Source organism: Zingiber officinale, chromosome 1A, assembly GCF_018446385.1.
Source record: "Zingiber officinale cultivar Zhangliang chromosome 1A, Zo_v1.1, whole genome shotgun sequence".
Lineage (NCBI taxonomy): Eukaryota > Viridiplantae > Streptophyta > Magnoliopsida > Zingiberales > Zingiberaceae > Zingiber > Zingiber officinale.
In genome coordinates this window covers 26,912,465-26,930,811 of record NC_055987.1, presented here as the reverse complement: position 1 = coordinate 26,930,811, position 18,347 = coordinate 26,912,465, and the positions used below count along the sequence as shown (strand labels likewise).

At 35.2% G+C, this 18,347-nt stretch overlaps 3 protein-coding genes across 4 annotated transcripts; all 3 read right to left on the bottom strand.

The window, feature by feature from the left end:
- Positions 1–1,780: 1,780 nt before the first annotated feature.
- On the bottom strand, positions 1,781–4,541 carry LOC122021709 (remorin-like). Its single transcript, XM_042579867.1, has 5 exons — positions 4,337–4,541; positions 3,883–3,930; positions 3,690–3,777; positions 2,703–2,784; positions 1,781–2,191 (listed from the first exon to the last, which is right to left on the bottom strand). Exons 1-5 carry the CDS (start codon positions 4,449–4,451, stop codon positions 1,991–1,993), a joined length of 534 nt encoding a protein of 177 aa, XP_042435801.1. The 5' UTR covers positions 4,452–4,541; the 3' UTR covers positions 1,781–1,990.
- Positions 4,542–9,651: 5,110 nt separating this feature from the next.
- On the bottom strand, positions 9,652–10,784 carry LOC122001547 (protein RGF1 INDUCIBLE TRANSCRIPTION FACTOR 1-like). The gene is made up of 3 exons (XM_042556347.1): positions 10,468–10,784; positions 10,116–10,364; positions 9,652–9,991 (listed from the first exon to the last, which is right to left on the bottom strand). The coding sequence occupies exons 1-3, from the start codon at positions 10,669–10,671 to the stop codon at positions 9,731–9,733; spliced, it is 714 nt and encodes a 237-aa protein (XP_042412281.1). The 5' UTR covers positions 10,672–10,784; the 3' UTR covers positions 9,652–9,730.
- Positions 10,785–11,712: 928 nt separating this feature from the next.
- LOC122021692 (ACT domain-containing protein ACR10-like) lies at positions 11,713–14,436 on the bottom strand. Of its 2 annotated transcripts, none has more exons than XM_042579851.1 (6): positions 14,103–14,436; positions 13,659–13,886; positions 13,400–13,505; positions 12,907–13,243; positions 12,308–12,592; positions 11,713–12,114 (listed from the first exon to the last, which is right to left on the bottom strand). In XM_042579851.1, the coding sequence occupies exons 1-6, from the start codon at positions 14,254–14,256 to the stop codon at positions 11,977–11,979; spliced, it is 1,248 nt and encodes a 415-aa protein (XP_042435785.1). In that variant the 5' UTR covers positions 14,257–14,436; the 3' UTR covers positions 11,713–11,976. The 2 variants fall into 2 exon arrangements, with proteins under 2 accessions (XP_042435785.1, XP_042435792.1); XM_042579858.1 differs by having other exon boundaries at positions 13,659–13,879.
- Positions 14,437–18,347: the final 3,911 nt, after the last annotated feature.

Sequence of the window (18,347 nt, the reverse complement as noted above, 5' to 3'; positions counted from 1 at the left end):
GTTCAATAATCAATCAAATAAGTAAAAGTTTCAAATAATCAAACAAACTTGAATTGAGAACTCGATAGCATCTAAATGAGCTAAGCTCAAACCAAACTCAAGTCAAGTTTGAATTGAGAGCTCGATAATATCTAAATAAACCAAACTCATGCCAAGCTTCAAATAAGTACAAGCTCATAAAAAAAATAAACCAAGTCAAGTTTAAACAATTATTTTAAAGGCTTAGTTCATTTTAAGCTCGGCTTGGCTTGACTCAGTTACCTTATTAAACAGGTTTGAACATCCTAAAGCTCGGATCAATTCAACTTGTTTACAACTCTATGCTCGAATCGCACAAAGTATATCGGCAACTGAGGTCGAGATAGGATAATGAGATTGCATGGAGGATGTCAGCAACTGAGGTTGAGATAAGATGCTAGGATCGCACGGAGGATGTTCGCAGCTAAGGCTGAGACAAGATGCTGGAATCGTACAAAGAATGTCGGCAGGTGAAGTCGAGATAGGATGTTGGGACCTGAGATAGAGGCTTGTCTCTTGGCGAACTCGATTTCTAGGGATAAGTGTTTTAAGCTAGTTCGATCAAATCCCAATCTCATCTAGACTAGGTCTAATTTTCTTTGAATCATGTTTGACTCACCCTGACTTTGACTAACAGCTCAGTAAGACTTTCAACTCCACAGGACACTGCCCATCAATTTGATTAGAATTTACAAATATAAATGATAGTGTGGAGGAGGATGAATATTAAATTGTAATGGTGGATTAAAAAGTGAGTGAAGTGGAGTTTATGCCCAGAGCATGATGGAACCCTGGATGCACCGGCTTGCCTGCCATTGCATCAGTTTAATCATGGCACTAAATCTCAAGTCCTGAATCCTGATAGAATATGGACTAGTGATTTTTTGCACATTGGTTAGTGGTCAAAATTGATATTGTTGCGTAAAGAAAAGGGCAACATCTCTCAATCTCGTGGTTCAGAAGAAGAGGAAGAGAAAAAGAGATTGCACAGATCAACAAAACAAAGATGCACAAAAAGAGAGCAAACATGAGGAAGAAGAAGAAAAGAGAAAAAAGAAGAGTTATTATAATTTGGCGACATGCCTACTCCACAAAAAAAGGCTGAAGTTTTATTAGAATTTTCTTTATACAAAAGAATCGCATCCAATAATTCTTGTAATTATTGTTGTACAATATGTTTACAATAATCCCTATAAATAATACATAAACTTCATACCTAGTAAAATCATAATAGAATTTTATTATGAAACATCATAACAGAATTCTGTGTGAAAAACCATAACAAAATTTAGTTATATAAAATTATAATAGAATTTTATTAAAAAAATCTTAATAGAGTTTTTTTCCATGACATCCATCGAATTGACTTTCCTCCAAACATGAGCCACCTGTTAAACATGAGCCACCTGTCAATAGATATGATTCACTTCATATTTTGGCTTTGAAAATAATAAAATCACACAAGGTTAAATGAAGTGGGATTTCCTGGTTAACCACATTCAAAAGCTAACGTAGATGAATTCAGGTTCTTAATGCAGTCAGCCAATGGCAAAAGCTTAATCTTTTAGCTTCAGGAGATGGACTTGAGTTTACTTACTTTGAATCATCATCACAAGAGGGCCTTAATAGATAAAACTATATGACAATTGTTGGTGAAGAGCTTTCTTAATTATGAATGTTAATGAACTGAACTTACTTGATTCCTAGAATCAGAAGAATGCTCGGTTGACATTCTTATGTTTAGCATGCTGGAATTGTGCAATGGATAGAATGTACTACTGATCCAATCATAAATATCATAATGAATTACAGAGACAAAATACTTATTTATGAAGAATTACAAGACAAGAAGAATTGAACTTGTAAATTAAACACCTCTCATTTTCTTACAATGTACAAGCTGAAGTTCTCAGTAACACACCATAACATAGAAAGCATGCATGAGATAACAACTTGTTACTAGCTCCATTTCTCATGAGCTGAAGCAGCTACAACCTTGCTTTGGCATTTGCCCTGTGGCACGATATTTTGCGGCACTTTCTTGTGCCTTCAATAGCTCTTCACTGCGCATAGCCTCAGTCGTTGCTCTCTTCTCTTCTGCTGCTTTGTGAATCATAGCAATTTTGTTTTTCATTTTCTCAGCATATTCTGCCTTCTTGTTCTCTAATTTTTGCTGTCCATACAGTGTTGGAGCAATTATAGACACATCCATTATAAAATGAAGAGTTCCTAAAACGGTTGAGTATCAATTTCCTAATATTGCAAGAGTAAGAAAATGCCTATTAGAGTAAGAACAACATAATGATTTGTTTACTAGAGAAACCCACAGATAAAATATGTAATCAGGAAAACTAGAAATCTACAAGAAGACCACTAATTTATGAATAAGGTAGACGATCTCCTCTTGCTTAACTCAAGCATTTCTAAACAAAGACTAAATTAGCGTTCAAGATTCTATCAGCTTGAATGAATTTGGATACTGTTGTTGCTAGTATGTCTCTACCTTTTATTTTATTTATTTAGTTATTTATTTATTTTTCAACTTTGTATCAAGCAACTCCTACTTAGTGCCATAAAAATTTACATGTTCTAAACTTTTAGGCATTCTCAGTTTAAGCATCCTCATGCCTCTGACCCTAACAAGAGTAAGGACAATTGAATGACAAGGACAAAAAGCTATTTACCTCCATCTTTTTCAGCTCTGCTTCATAATCTGCTTTCTTCGAGTTCTCCCATGATGACATAGCTGACAACTTCTTTTGAGATCTATTTTGACATTTGAATGATCAGTTGTGAATAGTTCTATAAATTTTCCTCTGAGAATTGACCATCTTTCCAGTTCTATCATGTTTTCTCAAGAGTTGCAATTATGGGTATCCAATATGTAACTGAAGCAACTCAGCTTACAATGAAGAAAAGAAAATAAGTTGAAAAATCAAATGTGGTAGGAACACATATTTCATCCAAGGTTTCTATTTAGGTAGTAGTATATGGTCAAACCACTGCATAGAGAATATGCAATTCAGACTAAAAGATAATTAAAGATTACCTATACTGATAAAAACGTTTAACATATGTATAACAAATATACCTCAAGCTCTCTACTCAATAATTCAGTAAAAATACATAATTATAATTAAAACATATCGTTTATATAACGTGATACAATTGAATACATGCCAAAACAATACCAACAAGTTACTGCACCAAGAAACTTAACGATACAACTGTTCCATAATTACAAAAACTAATATTCTTCAGAAGGGGAAAAACAAGATATCACAAAGTCCTTATTTAAGAAGGGATCAAGGCAAATAATAATTAGAATTTTTATTTGATTTCGTTCAACCTAAATTGGTTCAAAGGAGTCACTTTCTCAGTTTACTTGATGTTGGGATATAAGGCCAACCAAAAATGAGGCTCTGAGGCCAATTGGTCCTGCATGTTGATTGAAGCCAACCACATATGCAAAGTGGTCTGTTGCAATTATTATTACTCTTAAAATTATACAATCTATGTTTTCAGTTTCACAATTGAAGCACACTAGATGTGTGTGCAGAATTTCAGAAACAATCCTTGGAGACGATCATCAATAGCAAACTTGGAAACCATCAGCCAAACAAGAAAGTTACAAAATTTAAACTTACAAACAACAAGCAGCAATTTCTTACTTGTTTTCAGCTTTAGCTTTCTCACTCTCCTCCCATGCCTTGATGATGGACAATTTCTTTTCAGTCTCTACCTGTGCCAAAGCAATATCTGAACTTGCAAAGGCAAGGAGTTTCTTATCAAAATTCCAGGATAGTAGCGACAAAGTGAAAATAAATAAGTACATAAAGATAAAAAATTATTCCTAATCCTCACCTCTATCAATTGACTTCAGCACACCTTTTTTCTCTCCTGCGGGAGGATCTGAAAAATACAACTCACACCCTCAATATGAAGAGTATTTTAGTTTTTACAACAAGTTGATCGCCAATTTATCACTCCTTTGTACGCAAAAATTATATTTGATTTTAATTTGTAGTTTCGCCTGAACATCTGAAACTCTTTTTCGTCTTACTATTTAACACGAACAATCATAAGATCGCGAGTAATGTACATTTTTGGCCAGAATACTCTACTGCTTTCGTGCCAACAAGATAGATGACAAAAATGAAAAATCGAAATAAAATACAGCCAAAAGGAAAGGACAAAGTTTCTCCTGTCGATGGAAGTCGGAAAATTTTCTCTCCGAGCTATATCGATAGCAAACTATTCATGGAGAAAAGAATCCACAAGATATCCAGTAGATAACACAAGGAAGAGCTGCTCTTACTCTCTACGACTAGGAGGGCTTTGGAATCATCCGGCTTCTCCTCCCTCGACAGAGGCAGAGGTTGTGAAGGAGGAGGAGGATCTGCCAAAATCTGCGTATTTTCCTCTTCGGCCATTCTCTCTCTCTCTCTCTGCCGCTGCTGCTGTTGTCAGCGTAGAAACAACTCGACGAAGAAGACAAATAGACCAGCGAGCTCGTGGGAGAATCATCGACATTCGACCCCATAAAAACTTCGGGACCGGATCCTCCGTCCATTTTAACCACAAAAAGATCGAACCGTTTGTTTTCAGCATCATTCACAGCTTCGCTGTTTGGGAAGTTAACCGACATGTGAAGCCCGCGCGTACAACTTTCCCCCCTTTATTTTAGTTGACGTCTTTACCTCGATTCCATTGGACGCCCACACTACTATTGCCATAGAAGAAAGGGTATTATTGTCGGCAACGCTTAACGGTGCCGGTCCGGCAAGCAACGGTGCCGGTCCGGCAGGCAACGGTGCCTTTCCTCGTGGGATTGCATTCACATTAAGGATAAATTAGAGCAGCAAAGGAAGTCCAGAGTCTTTAAAATTAGCTAAATCATTAAGTATCATTAAACTAAGCATTTTTTAACTTTAGGTTATTTTAATTATTTAAAGTTTTTATATTTTTAGTTTTAAATTTTAATAATAATAGAAAGATAATTATTAAAATGGTAGCTATCGCGCATATACGTTACAATATAATATATAAATATATATAATTTTTAGATGTGTGATTAAAGGGAATCATAATAATATATATATTTTTTATATAAAAAATAATCAGAGAAAATTATTAATAAGTCTTAAAATTATTTTAATGTAAAAAAAATATTAATATAATTTCTTTTTGAGTTTCGTCAAAATTAGTTAGTAGAGGGATAGATTTTTAATAAAATCATAACAAGATCCATGAATTATCTATAATTAAAAATTTTAAATATTTAAAATTTATTTTTGAAAACGTTGATAAAGAAAGGTAAAGATGAGAATGTTAGAAAAAATATTAGAATTAAAAATATAATTCTAAGAAAAAACTCTTATTTGAATATAAGAACACGGAGATATAAATATAAGAATTAAAAATATTAGAAAAAAATTATATTACACGTGCTAAGAAAAAACTCTTAAGAGATTTTTAAGAATTAATATTTGTATTTTATATATATATATATATAATATTGTAGTTTTATTTTAAAAGATCTTCATTTATTTATATACAAGTTTAACAAAAACATTTATCAACATAATTTATAAGTAATAAAATATAATTCATAAGTTTTACTTGTGAATATTATCCACAAATAATTTACAAACTTTATTTATAAAAACTATATTTAAATTTATTTATTTAATTGAATGAATTATTCAAATATTATTTATTTAACTGACTTTATATAAATTAAATGAATATAAACCATCTCCAAATAAAACCTATTAAAATAACATGTCAATTTTTTAATAATATAATTTAATCAGTCAATAGAAAAGTTGAAATTATACTGTCAACTTTATCTTTCTGATTCTTAAAATAACTTAAAAGAAAATTATATATAATAAATCATCATATTCATCATGTATAACTTATAAATAAATAGGTATTTTATAATCTACAATTATATATTCTTTATTTCTTTATTACATATTTAACTTATCTTTTTCACACTCAAAATTTAAATCACTTCTAAAAAAACAAATGGTAATATCATGTTATAGTGATTCCCTCAGGACTATCTCACTATATTGAAAGAGAATTCAATAAAAATCTAAATTTAAAAAAATAATGATATCATCATGTTAGTGATCCCCTCATGACCTTCCCACAGCATTGAAAGGAAATTAATCTAAATTCTAGTGCATGATAAAGATTCATAAAATTGAGTCCACTTCTAATCATAATTACATTGGCATAAATATTTCTCGTTTATTATGATCATTTTTTATATTTTAATTTTATAAAATTATTGTTCTCTAAAAGTTTGTCCACTTTATCTATTAAACAAAGTGGGGAATATTTTTATGGCCATTGTCGGCGAAGCTTATCTGTCGGCATCTATCCTCTGCATAGAATAATATCCAATATTTTTATTATTCTTTCTTCAATAACACATCTTACATAGGATCGACCCCCACTTTAGAAAATAATCAAGGCTAGGCCAACTCATAATTTCAATGATTTTATATATATAATGGATGAATTTTTCTCAACTATTGATGAAAAAATATTGAACTGATAAATATTTTACTACAAATATTTCTAAGTTTCCTAGGTCCATTATAGGAAATACACTTATTAGCAATTGAAATTTCAATCATTAATCAGTCGTTAAATAGCGTCGTACTTTTCATGAGGTTAGGGAGTCAATCGCCTCAAGGCCTGACCCAAGGAAGGATCATTCTTTATAATTATACTTAAAAAAAATGAAATATATGTATCCTAAATGGCCGCTAAACTCTATTCTCATAGCTCCAAATACTTTTTATGAATGTCAACTAAGTATCTTAAGTAAATTGATCTCGACTGTTTAATCATTTGATAACCAGAGTCATAATTTTGATAAATGATCACTATGAGTCAAACTCAATAAAATTTAATCAATCTTTTTTTCTTCTTCGATCGTTAAGATGGAAAATTGAACCAAGAATTTTCTTTTTTCATCATCAACCAAATCACTATTTGCTACCAAGGATTCTATTTTCCCATCAATCCAATCATCGTTCACCTCTTTTTTTTTTTTTTATCAATGAATAGATCTCTTTACTAAAGCATGCGCATGACTCTTTTTTGCACGTAATTTCTTCTCCAAGGTTGCTCTTCTTTGCATGTGATTTCTTCTCCAGTTTTCTTTCCACCAAGGCACAGATCCACCAAACAAGAGGTAATCGTAATCTTCTTCTCTAACCATCTTATTTGTCTGCAACACGCGACACCAATTATGTCTAATCGTACAACGACGGGCGTTTGCGCGACTTAATCGTGCTAATTCCCTTGGTGGCTGTCGCACACAGAGTGGGCCAGCGGCCAACTTCCGCTCGCGTGACCTAATCGCACAGCATGATGGTTGTCACATGCTACGTCGGCCCCTCATGCAAACTAAGGCCTAATCGCGTAGTAGCTGTTGTTTGTCGCGTATTTAGTATATATGTTATTTGCAAACTAAACTTTATCATTATTTACCGTAATAAAACTATAAAATGTTCACTTTTTAATTTATTATTCTCTTCAGCCCCGTCAAACAAAAGTATAGCTATGTCGCTAAGTACTCTTTTGGCACTAGTCTCTATGGTTTTTCAGTTGTTTTGGTGACGATTATTTTTTTGGTGATGAAATTATAATTGCGTCGTTAATTAAGATGAAGATATATTTCCTTCACTAATTTTTGATAGAAATTAAATTCTGTCACTAATTAGAGATGAAATTATATTTACGTTGCTAATGATGAATTTTTTTTTTTAATGATGATGAGTGAACATTTTTCATAGGATTTAACTAATCACTATAAGAATTAGTTGGGTAAACTGGATTTAAAAGAAAATATTAAAAGATACTCTAACCATTAAATTTTATAAGAAACTAATTGAAAAATAAACTATATATATATATATATATATATATATATATATATATATATATATATATATATATATATAATAATAATAATAATAATATTTAGTATTTCCATTTTAAGGCATTTTATTTATTATTGTAAAAAATGTTTAATCCGTTTTAAGTAGCCAAACTTTTTGTTATGAATTACTTAAAAATGAGATTTTAATATGACTTCTATAAAAATATACCAAAAGGGAAAGAAAATTAGAACTTGTTACATAATGTTTCGAATAAAAAGAAAAATAAAAGAAGGGCAAAGTTGAGTTGATTAACGTGGAACAGAATTATTAGACAAAGGTTTAAAAAAAAGTCCTCTCACACTAGTGTACTATAATTTCTCAATTTACCTCCTTACATATATTTTATGGGGTTGACCGTGTGAGACCGATGAGATGACGAATTCTACCTTTATGTTACTATGGAATAAAAAGGGAAAAAAAACATTGTTGAAGATTTATATTTTATCAAAATTTTATGAGTATATATCAATTTAAATTATAATATTATAATAGATGATTTTATATTATTTTATGAAATATGAAATTTGTCAATTTATACTTGTCAAAAAACCTAACAACATACTAATGAGTGCATGAGATAGTCAACTAATTGGATGCTCGAAGTTAGGGAGAAGGTGAGATGAGTACTAATGAGGAAAGCAAACTTGACATCTAATTATTTGTGTCAACTAAATGGTTGAGTACCAGAGTAAATAAGTAAAGATGTCCCACACAATCGACAATTTGGATAGATGGAGCATAGCATTAGCAAGCGTTGGCATGTTCAAATGAAGAAGATGGATAATAATAGTTAGGCCGATAATAAGAGTTGGATTCGCCTGAAAAGTAGGAAGAACCGAGTTATTCTAACGAGTTAGGTTGGTCAAGTGGAAGAGGATCGATTTAAGTGAGCAATGGGTAATAGAGCAAGCAAACTAAGACAATCAAATGGATATAGAGGGAGGGATGACATGATCATATTGGTCAGACGAAAACTTCAACTACTTATTATATAAATCTATGTCCCAACAACCAACATTATTACATATATAACAACGACATAACAACCATGTCAGATAATTTAAGATAAAGATGTTATTTGATTATCAACGAAAGATAGATGATGCATGAGTAAGAGTGATATGATATGATAAAAGAGGAAACAAGTTATAGTGCAATTTCTAATTACAATTCTCTAGTGTAATCTTTTCCCACACCCCAAATAACTGTATATAAGAACTAAAATAGGATATATAATTTATAGAAAGGAACTTGTTAATATAATTCAAATAATGATCTAATTACATTTTTTGTTTACTAAATCACCAACTCAACTACTCATATAATTCAAATAATAAGTAATAAAATATTAAATTTGAGATTTTTAAAAGTAAAGTATGGATTTTATAATAATTTATAATAATCATAAATATTATTTTTCATAATTTTTTATGGATTTAGATTCTATAAATTTATAAGAGAAGTATTTCATAAACATAATGAAATTCAGATTTAAAATCTTATAAAAAAACTTATCATGGAAAATTGAATTTTGCAAAGTTCAGATTTCAAAGCAGTTTATAATGACAATCATAAACGCCAAAATAATTCTCATTATGTTATTTTTTATAAATTCAGATTTATAATTTATTTTTTATAATATTAATTATAAAAATAGATTCAATTGTTGATATACATTATTTTCCCATTTAATTGTTTATAATAATAGTAATTTGTCTGTAAAATTTACAGGGGAAGTAGGTTAGTTAGGAGGCGAAGGGGGCGCGCCGGGGGATGCCCTTCCGCCTCCTCGAAAATGCCGGCGGCGGCGGAAGGGAAGCAGGGCTACGGTCTTCGTGCCCTGTTTCCTCTCGCAATCCGCTGCCCCATCTCCCTCTCCGCCTGGGTTTACTCTCTTCAGCCGCTTCCGCATTTGACGATGACTCCTCGCGGCGGCCTTCGGCCTCCTCGTCGTCGTCGGGGGTGAGCACGAAGGTCGCGTCGCCGTTTCTCTTTATCCCCGCCAACTACATTTTATTATTTACCGATGGCCGGGCCATCGATTAATCTTGAATCGCTCGGATCGCAAGCGCGAATCAATCGCGATGCAATGAGATCGAAGAGGGGAATAGTGCGGGCAGTAGTACTGACCTTGCAGCCGAGGGAGCAGAAGCGGAAGGGGTCGAGGAGGGCGCGGGCGCAGATCTCGCATATGTAGGGGGTGGAGGAGGAAGAGGAGGCGCCGCCGACACCGCCCCGCCCGCCGCCGCGCGGCTGCGGACGCTCGTTGAGGAAGAGCACTTGCGCACTGTTGATGACGTAGGTCTGGACGCCGCGGATGTCCAATACGTTTCGGATCTCCGCCACCCGCACCACGTCGTGGTACGACGACCGCCGTATCTGCCGCCGTCAACAGCAAACGCACCATCGGCAATTCGGCACCGACATTGCACAAAAGGAAAAGGGAAAATAAAACCAAAGGCAGGGGAGGGAATCCGCCGACCTGGATGACGCTGTGGCCGGAGTGAAGATCGGTGCGGCAGTATAAACAGAAGGAGGAAGCGGAGTCGCCGCAGTCGAGGCAGAACATGTTGCGTTCGCTGCGGGGGGCGTCAGGGTGGACAGGGCAAGTAGCGAAGAAGGGGGTGGAGAGCAGGGTCTCCAACCACGGCGGCACCAGCGACGCCGCCACCCTCCTCATCATCATCGACGCCCCTCCAACCCGACCAGGATGTCTCCGACCAGTGCCGTTTCGGCGAGACGGCGGCGGAGCTCCACCGGCGAGAAAAGGGGGAAAATGAGCGATACTTTCAAACTCCGCAACGCAAACAACCAACGACGAAGGAACAATTTTAACGCAATTTTTTTAATAATTTTAAGATAGGAAACAGGAACCGCTCCAACATCATCTCGACACGTGTGCATAACCAACAAATGTCGCTTGGACTGCGCATTGGAGACGATACGAGATGGGCCATACGTGGCGTGACGTATGACCACCGGCGCTCGCACAGCCGCGAATTAACCTGTTTATTAATAAAAATGTACCTCTAAATTTTATTAATTCAAATGCCAAAAAAAACACACAGATAAAATATTAATCACTTCTATTCTTCAAATAGAAAAAATTACACAATGAAATTAATTATGTTTTAGTCTAAACGCCAACAATATATTAATAGAAAACATAACTCGATGCGGGAAAAATGCCAACGAAGTTGGCATCGTAAAATGAGCCTATCCCACCTAACAAAAATCATATCCTAATTGCATGCGTAATCATGTGCTTATTGAAAGTGATAAATCAAAACCAAATTTCTAATGTTTGCATATGGATGGAAAATGACAAAGGTTAGTTGCTAAACCCACTTTCTTATATCTTTAAACTTTAGTTTACAATAAGATCCCACTGAACAGGGGACAGAGCAGCATGGAAAGAAAATAAGGTGAACTCAACAGGGGACAGAGCAGCATGAAACTGCCGCATCCAGCTATTGTTTGTATTTTGGAAGGACTCCCAAGTCTGTGCCAGAGTATTAAAATGGCTGATCAAATAGCACCCCAATCTGATTTCTGTTAAAGGCATCTGAATCACTATGTCTAAGTGTTGCTTATAACCTTGGACAAGCACCAATGTGCACTAAGTTGAAGCAAAAGGTGAAGTTGCAGTATCAATTAAGTTACTCTGAGCGATTATCCCTGTTCCGGTATCGAAAACAGACTCAGCATCTTGGACATTTCTCACAAGTGGAGAAAAGAAAAATTCGGAAAATAAGGGCATCAACATCCGACACAGGTAAGGAAACATGAAGCATACATGTGAACAAGTCGAAACTAGTTTGATTGTTGAATCTTTAAGAGAATCATTTTAGATCTTGCATACATACTCCTACTGGCCAAAGCCACCATCGTAGAATTAGGTCTTCGGCTGATAGGGACCTGGAGCGAGCATCCTACGGTGATCGAGTTGTATGTGTGTGTGTATGTACATATCAATTGATTCATTGTCGGGTTAGTGCCAACCCATCAACATTTTAGTGACTCCCTTCACAATTTTGTCCCGCGATGCGCAAAGCTCATGATCATCCCCGAGGCGAACTCTGTAAACTTCCCACTCCCGATCACCAACGACATGCCTGCCGATCTCTGCCTGAAATACCAAAAAAAAAATGAATCTGTTGATGAGATCATGAAGGTAGGAGACTCCGTAAGATGAATATAAATTTGTCCCTTTCCTAATAGCTCTAAGGTTTAGATGAGCGATTAACAAACACTTCTAACAAATTAGCTAAGGAATTGACATAAGAACTTTGAGTCCAGCATTTGGAAGTTTAAAGTCATACCAGAAAAATTCTGATCTCCAGCATTTTGAGTGCGTGTGTGATATCATAGAAAACAAGTGGACGACCCTTGCCACATAGTTCGACTGGATTCACCACTAAAAGTTCTACATCAGGCCCTCGACTAACCAAAGTTATGTGCAGAGGACTGGATAGTTCCATTCTCAGCCGAGAACACAAAGCATCCTGTTTGTTTTGATCAACAATCTTCTTACCATCATTTTGAACCACAAACAAATCTATATTGCAGTTTCCATTTTCAGCTGCATCGAACCGTCCATAGGAGATCTGGTAAGAAAAATCCACAATAAAAGACTTAGGAAAATGAAGAAAAGCAAAATTTCACCATCAAAATTTTTATTGTGTCTCTCTTTTAAATCCATGGCATACTTGATCACAAGTAGAACTATATGAATCAATTTTAAGAACTGAAAAAAAACAGATTCACCAGTATCCTAACAACAAATAAAGAGTGATTGATTGAAAAATACATTTAGTCTATAACCAACATGACAAAAACTATGGCATAGATAATTTCCATAACTGCAGCTTTCGTCTTCTAGAACCTACAAGAGTACTGCTATTCCTTTTAGGGTTCTTACCTGCATATTGTAATCTTTGAGAGTTCTCATGATGTCATAGAGGAGGCCCTTATGGTCATGACATTGAATTTGAACAAGTGAATGAGCCTGGCTGAGAGAGTTGTCCACTGAAACTGAGAGAGGGGAGGAACTAGCAACAGGATTATAAGCTTCATCTTGGGTTTCTTGAGTAAGCATATCTTCGGTCATAGAAGGAGGAAGAGAGGCTGATGCTTGCAAGCATGCAGCAATTTCTTCACTTGCCATATCGATATCGCAAGTGCACATCGAATCACCTAAAACAGCTCTCAGATGAGTGCATGTTTCTTCTTGCCTATTTTTTGTGTGCAGAAGTTCCCTGAAATGAAGCAAAGCTTTTCAGTAGCTTAGGATGAACTATATATGTACAATTCTGCAACTTAAATAGCTAGAACTAATATCAGTAGCTAATGAGGCCACAACAATCAGCAACAGATCATTAGAATGATAGCTAGATATCTAAAAGAAAAGGAACCTGGTATCTGTGAGTAAGAACATGTCGAAGACTCTTCCATCTGGTGTTGTCGAAACCTTCACCCTCCAAATTGTAAGCTCAAGCTCACATAGTACCTCTGTCACATCTGCAATTTTACAATCAAACTTGGGAAAAAAAATATATAGACAAAAACTGAAAACAAAATCTGATCTGAAAGTGCCTAAAAATTATCAGAGTAACAGGAATGAGATCTAAAGAAACTTCATAGATCTTAAGACTGTGTAGAAGCAAAGCTTACCATGCAACAGGCCCATCCTATCATAGCAGGAGAACTTGAGCAAAAAGACTTGCGGTCTCTGGTCGGTGGTGTGTCTGCTGAAGTTGTAGATCTCGATCCCCAATAGCGAGGAAGCATGCGGGCATGCTTCCACGAGCCTCCTCTTCAATAAATCCCACCTTGTCGCCTTCCTTCCTCTCTCCACAACCCAGAACAGCACGTAGCACCATCTCCCGTCCGTGCTGAAATCTAAACGATTCGCGTTTCAGTTTCTTCCAGAGAACCATTTCCGACACTTATTTTTGAAAACGAATCAATCATCGTTCATGATAAAAAAAAAAATGGCATCTTTAACTTAGAAAGGGGAAGGATATTCCGCCTCCGAGATTACAGAATCCCCAAGCCGATCGTTGTATGGCGGAAAAGAAAAGGGGAAGGGCGAAAAGAGGAAGATAGGGATTTCACCTCCTCGCACAATGCTCAGGCCGAATAGGAGAATCACGCGGCAGAGATCGCATCCGAGTCCGGTCTTGTCAGGGCAACTGACAGTGATCAAGCTCGGATCTTCCGGCCTCTCCGGCGGCCGAATGATCACCACTTCGTCACTCGGAATCCCCATCCTTCACTCCGTCGCTCCGACGCCGCTAGCCTCCGGTTTCGTTTCCTGATGGTACGCTTGTCGTAGGTTGTCTCTACTAGGGAGAGCACCGAGTACAGCAAAGCTCGAGCAGGAGCAGCGAGAGACGGGCGTTGACCTGTCCTCGGATACCCGAGGACCCCGGAATGTCCGAGCAAGGGGTCGAATTAGCGTTCTTTAAAGTATAATAGTTTATATTTTGATAATTTACCAAAATCCACCCTTAGTTATTCATATTCGTGAAAACATATCTCTTTTTTCGGTTTTTAAATAAGAACGTCCTTGAATTTTTACACATTGCCCCTGATTTTTATAATTCAGCTGTCTAATCTTTGATGTCACTAATTTTGAAGGTAGATGGTCTGACCATCGGGCACATTTGAAAAATAAAGCGGCTGCGGCACCCGACCAACCGAAACATTTCAGATTTTTTATTTCATTTCAGAAAAATACTCTACTAAAATTTGAATAAGGATGTAGAAACTTAACTAATATTTTAGATAATAACGTGCGTCAGCTCAGTGACAAATTAATTAGTATGGTTCTGAAAAGGAATCATGGAAACCGAATCAATATTTAATTAATATGGACAAAATTTGTACTTATCCAATTAATATTTGCTTCGAATAAATTAAAGATAAATTATCCTAAAATCCAGAGAATATTTTTTCTAACTCTCTAATCCACCTAAATTCATCTAATTCACTACTTCTGCACATATTTAGAATGACTATTATAAAATATAGTTATAAAAAATTAAAAAAAATATCATTCATTACAAAAATAATATAATTCTTTCTAAATTCAACATCGTTTAAACTCAAATCTTGTGTATTATTTATACACATAATTTTTAGGTACATCATAAAATATAGATACAAGAAATTCATAATGAGATATAATTTCTCTTAAATTAAGTATCATTTCTGTACACATATATTTTAGGTACGCGATAAAATATAGATACAAAAAGTCTATAATGAGATATAATTTTTCTTAAATTCAGTATTATTTAACTACAATTTAATATATGTTCTATCCAATTAAATTCTATCTATAATAGATCGATCAATATCATCTACATATATGAATGTAGGTATAATATTATCCACTTTATTAGGTACAAATTATTTGAAATCAAGTATATATATAGTTGAATTGAGTATAATTGTATAAGATTGTGTACATGTAATGAATTAGGTAAATTGATATAAATTAGAGAGTTGAAATAAATATTCTCTTATATATAGGGACGATGACAAAATTAAAATTAGACTTTAAAATGGAGAGAAATTACTTCTCATATTCTTAATACAAACAAACTCAAAACCAAGATTTTTTTTTTTACTTCCTATTAATATTTGATAGGATGAAATCACTATATAAAAAATTAATAGATATTATAAGGAATCAATTTATTGGAGTTTTATATGCTTTCCGACTGCTCGTCCACACTCATCCATGATTGAGTAGTCAAGGCATGCGGAAGTGATCTAAACATCTCAAAATGAATGTACTCAAGGTGCTAGGATCACTTTTAGATATCTCGATCACTCGGTATGAGCGGTATGGACAAGGGTCAGGGAGTATATCACTCCTCTTTATTGGAGCATGTCGTGCAGAGCGGTTTGGGAGCATGTGTTCTACTATGAGACTACCTGAAAGGCAAAAATATACAAAATATTACAAAGCAAATGCAATGTTAAAAACTTGAAGCTCTAGATTCTAATTGGCGAAGACAAAACAACAATAGTTAGGGTAACCCAACGATAATTAATGCGGTCAAGATGGGGGTAGATAGAGAGCAACGAGGGCCGGAACAGAGGTTTGCTAGCTATTGGTCTCACTGTCACACTAAATCCCTGACATTTTACCTGTATTTACCAAGAAGCTTCACGCATGCGTTGATTACTTTTTTTTTTTTTTTCAAGCATGCAAGTGACGATCAAGGGTTCGTTGGATTAGCACCATTAAAAAATTTGGTTTGAAAAAAAAGGATTTTGAGTCGTTTTCCTTGCTAAATTAATTAAGAATAGAATTGCGTGCAATACAATTATAAGTTATATATTGTATACAATCATAATATATCATCATATACATCAATATCTATATATTAAATAAAATATGATATAATTATGACCTCATCTATTACAATCTTCTCAACATACATAAAAATATCTTCTTCAAGTATTTCTTAGTCATTTGTATTATTATCCTTCTTCTTTTTCACCAACATCTAATATACTAGTTTTTTTTTTTTCTAATTTGTATATTACAAAATCTAAAAAACCTTGTACCTCTTGATAAGGATGATAATTTTCTCTGAATTCGATAAAAAATCTTATTTCTAATTTGAAAGAGAATATGGAAGAAATTTTTAAACCCGATTATATCTGAGCCCCGAAAGTCGAAGAGACGAAAAACTAGGGATCACTACAAAAAATTAGAAAAATAGCGACGAATTTTTAGCGACAAAATTAAATTTTGAAGCAAATCATCTCAATTTGCGACGACATTTTAATTTGTCGCAAATATTATTATTTTAAATAATTTTTTATCAAAAATATATGTTCGCGACGAAAGTTTGGAAAATAAATCATCGCTAATGTTTTAGCGGCGAAATATGGAGTTTGTCGCTAATTAATATGATAGCGGTGGAAAAACAATACCACTAATATTCGGATATTAGCAACGAAATATGCCAAAATCGTTGCTAATATATTCGTGTGGGATATGTTAGCGGCGAAAATACTCTAATTCACCGCTAAAAGTGACCTAATTTCCCCACAGCCACCTGCGTTTCTCTCGCGCCACAACTCCTCTTTTCTCCGCGCGCACCTCTTCTCCGCCACCGTCTTTCTCCTCGCACCACACCTCCTCTTCTTATCCGCGCGCACCTCTTCTCCGCCACCCTGTCTTTCTCCGCGCGCACCTCTTCTCCGCCACCGTCTTTCTCCTCGCGCCACACCTCCTCTTCTTCTCCGCGCGCACCTCTTCTCCGCCACCCTGTCTTTCTCCGCGCGCACCTCTTCTCTGCCACCCTCTTTCTCCCTGCGCCACACCTCCTCTTCTTCTCCGTGCGCACCTTTTCTCCGGCGACTCTAGCTATTCTGACGGAAGCCTCCTGCTCCCTTCTCCTGCGCCATCCTACGCCACACTTCTCTTCCAGCTACTCCAGCGCCTTCCCCTCATTGCCATAACATTACTTTCCAGCGGCCAGCACAGACCATCCACGCTACCACCTGCCCCTTGTCCATTTTATTGGTTACGGAAGCACATCTCAGCAGAGACCCTCCTATTTCTGGCGATTTGGTAACCGATTGACTACTCCCTCTAAAAATCTGCTACTTTTTAGTAAGGTATATTCACTCTCTTTTTAACATCAGAAACTACAAAATCTAGTTGTAGATTTGATTAATTGAAAATCTTTGTAGTGGTAAACCTGTGATGATTTTTTATTGGTGAATGTATATCCTTGTGTTGGTTAAATTAGGGCTGGTTATTTCTTAATATGATCATGTCGTTGCTACAGAAATTGATCTTTAGGGCTGTCAATTGTGTTTTTCATTTTTATTCATCTTTATGTGCTTCTGTCTAGTTTAGTTCTTTAGTCAGATCTCTTGCCTATATCTTTGTTATCCCCATCCACTCCTCATGTTTGTGTCAAACCTTATTAACTGGGTAATTAAAATGTATTATGATTTCAGAAAATTTGGTAACCTTGTCTGTAGGTGATTATAGTAGCTATACCTAGTTTAGAATTGTAATATTTTTTTGGTAATATAGTCCTTTATAGTATGTAATGTTAGGCCACATGTATATACAATTTCTTAGTCATCCAGCCTATCCTTTTGTGATGCATTCTGGTCGTACTTGAGTTTTTTATTTGTTTAATATGACATTTCGGACTTCAAGTCTCCATGTTCACTTATGTCATTTTGTCTTAGGTGGTGATACATTTTAACTCTTTTTGCCTTTGGAATTCAAATCAGGTTATAAGTATGGATAAAAGTTGGATAATGATTGAGAATCGGATTGAGCCTGAATATATAAATGGGCTATGGTAGAGAATT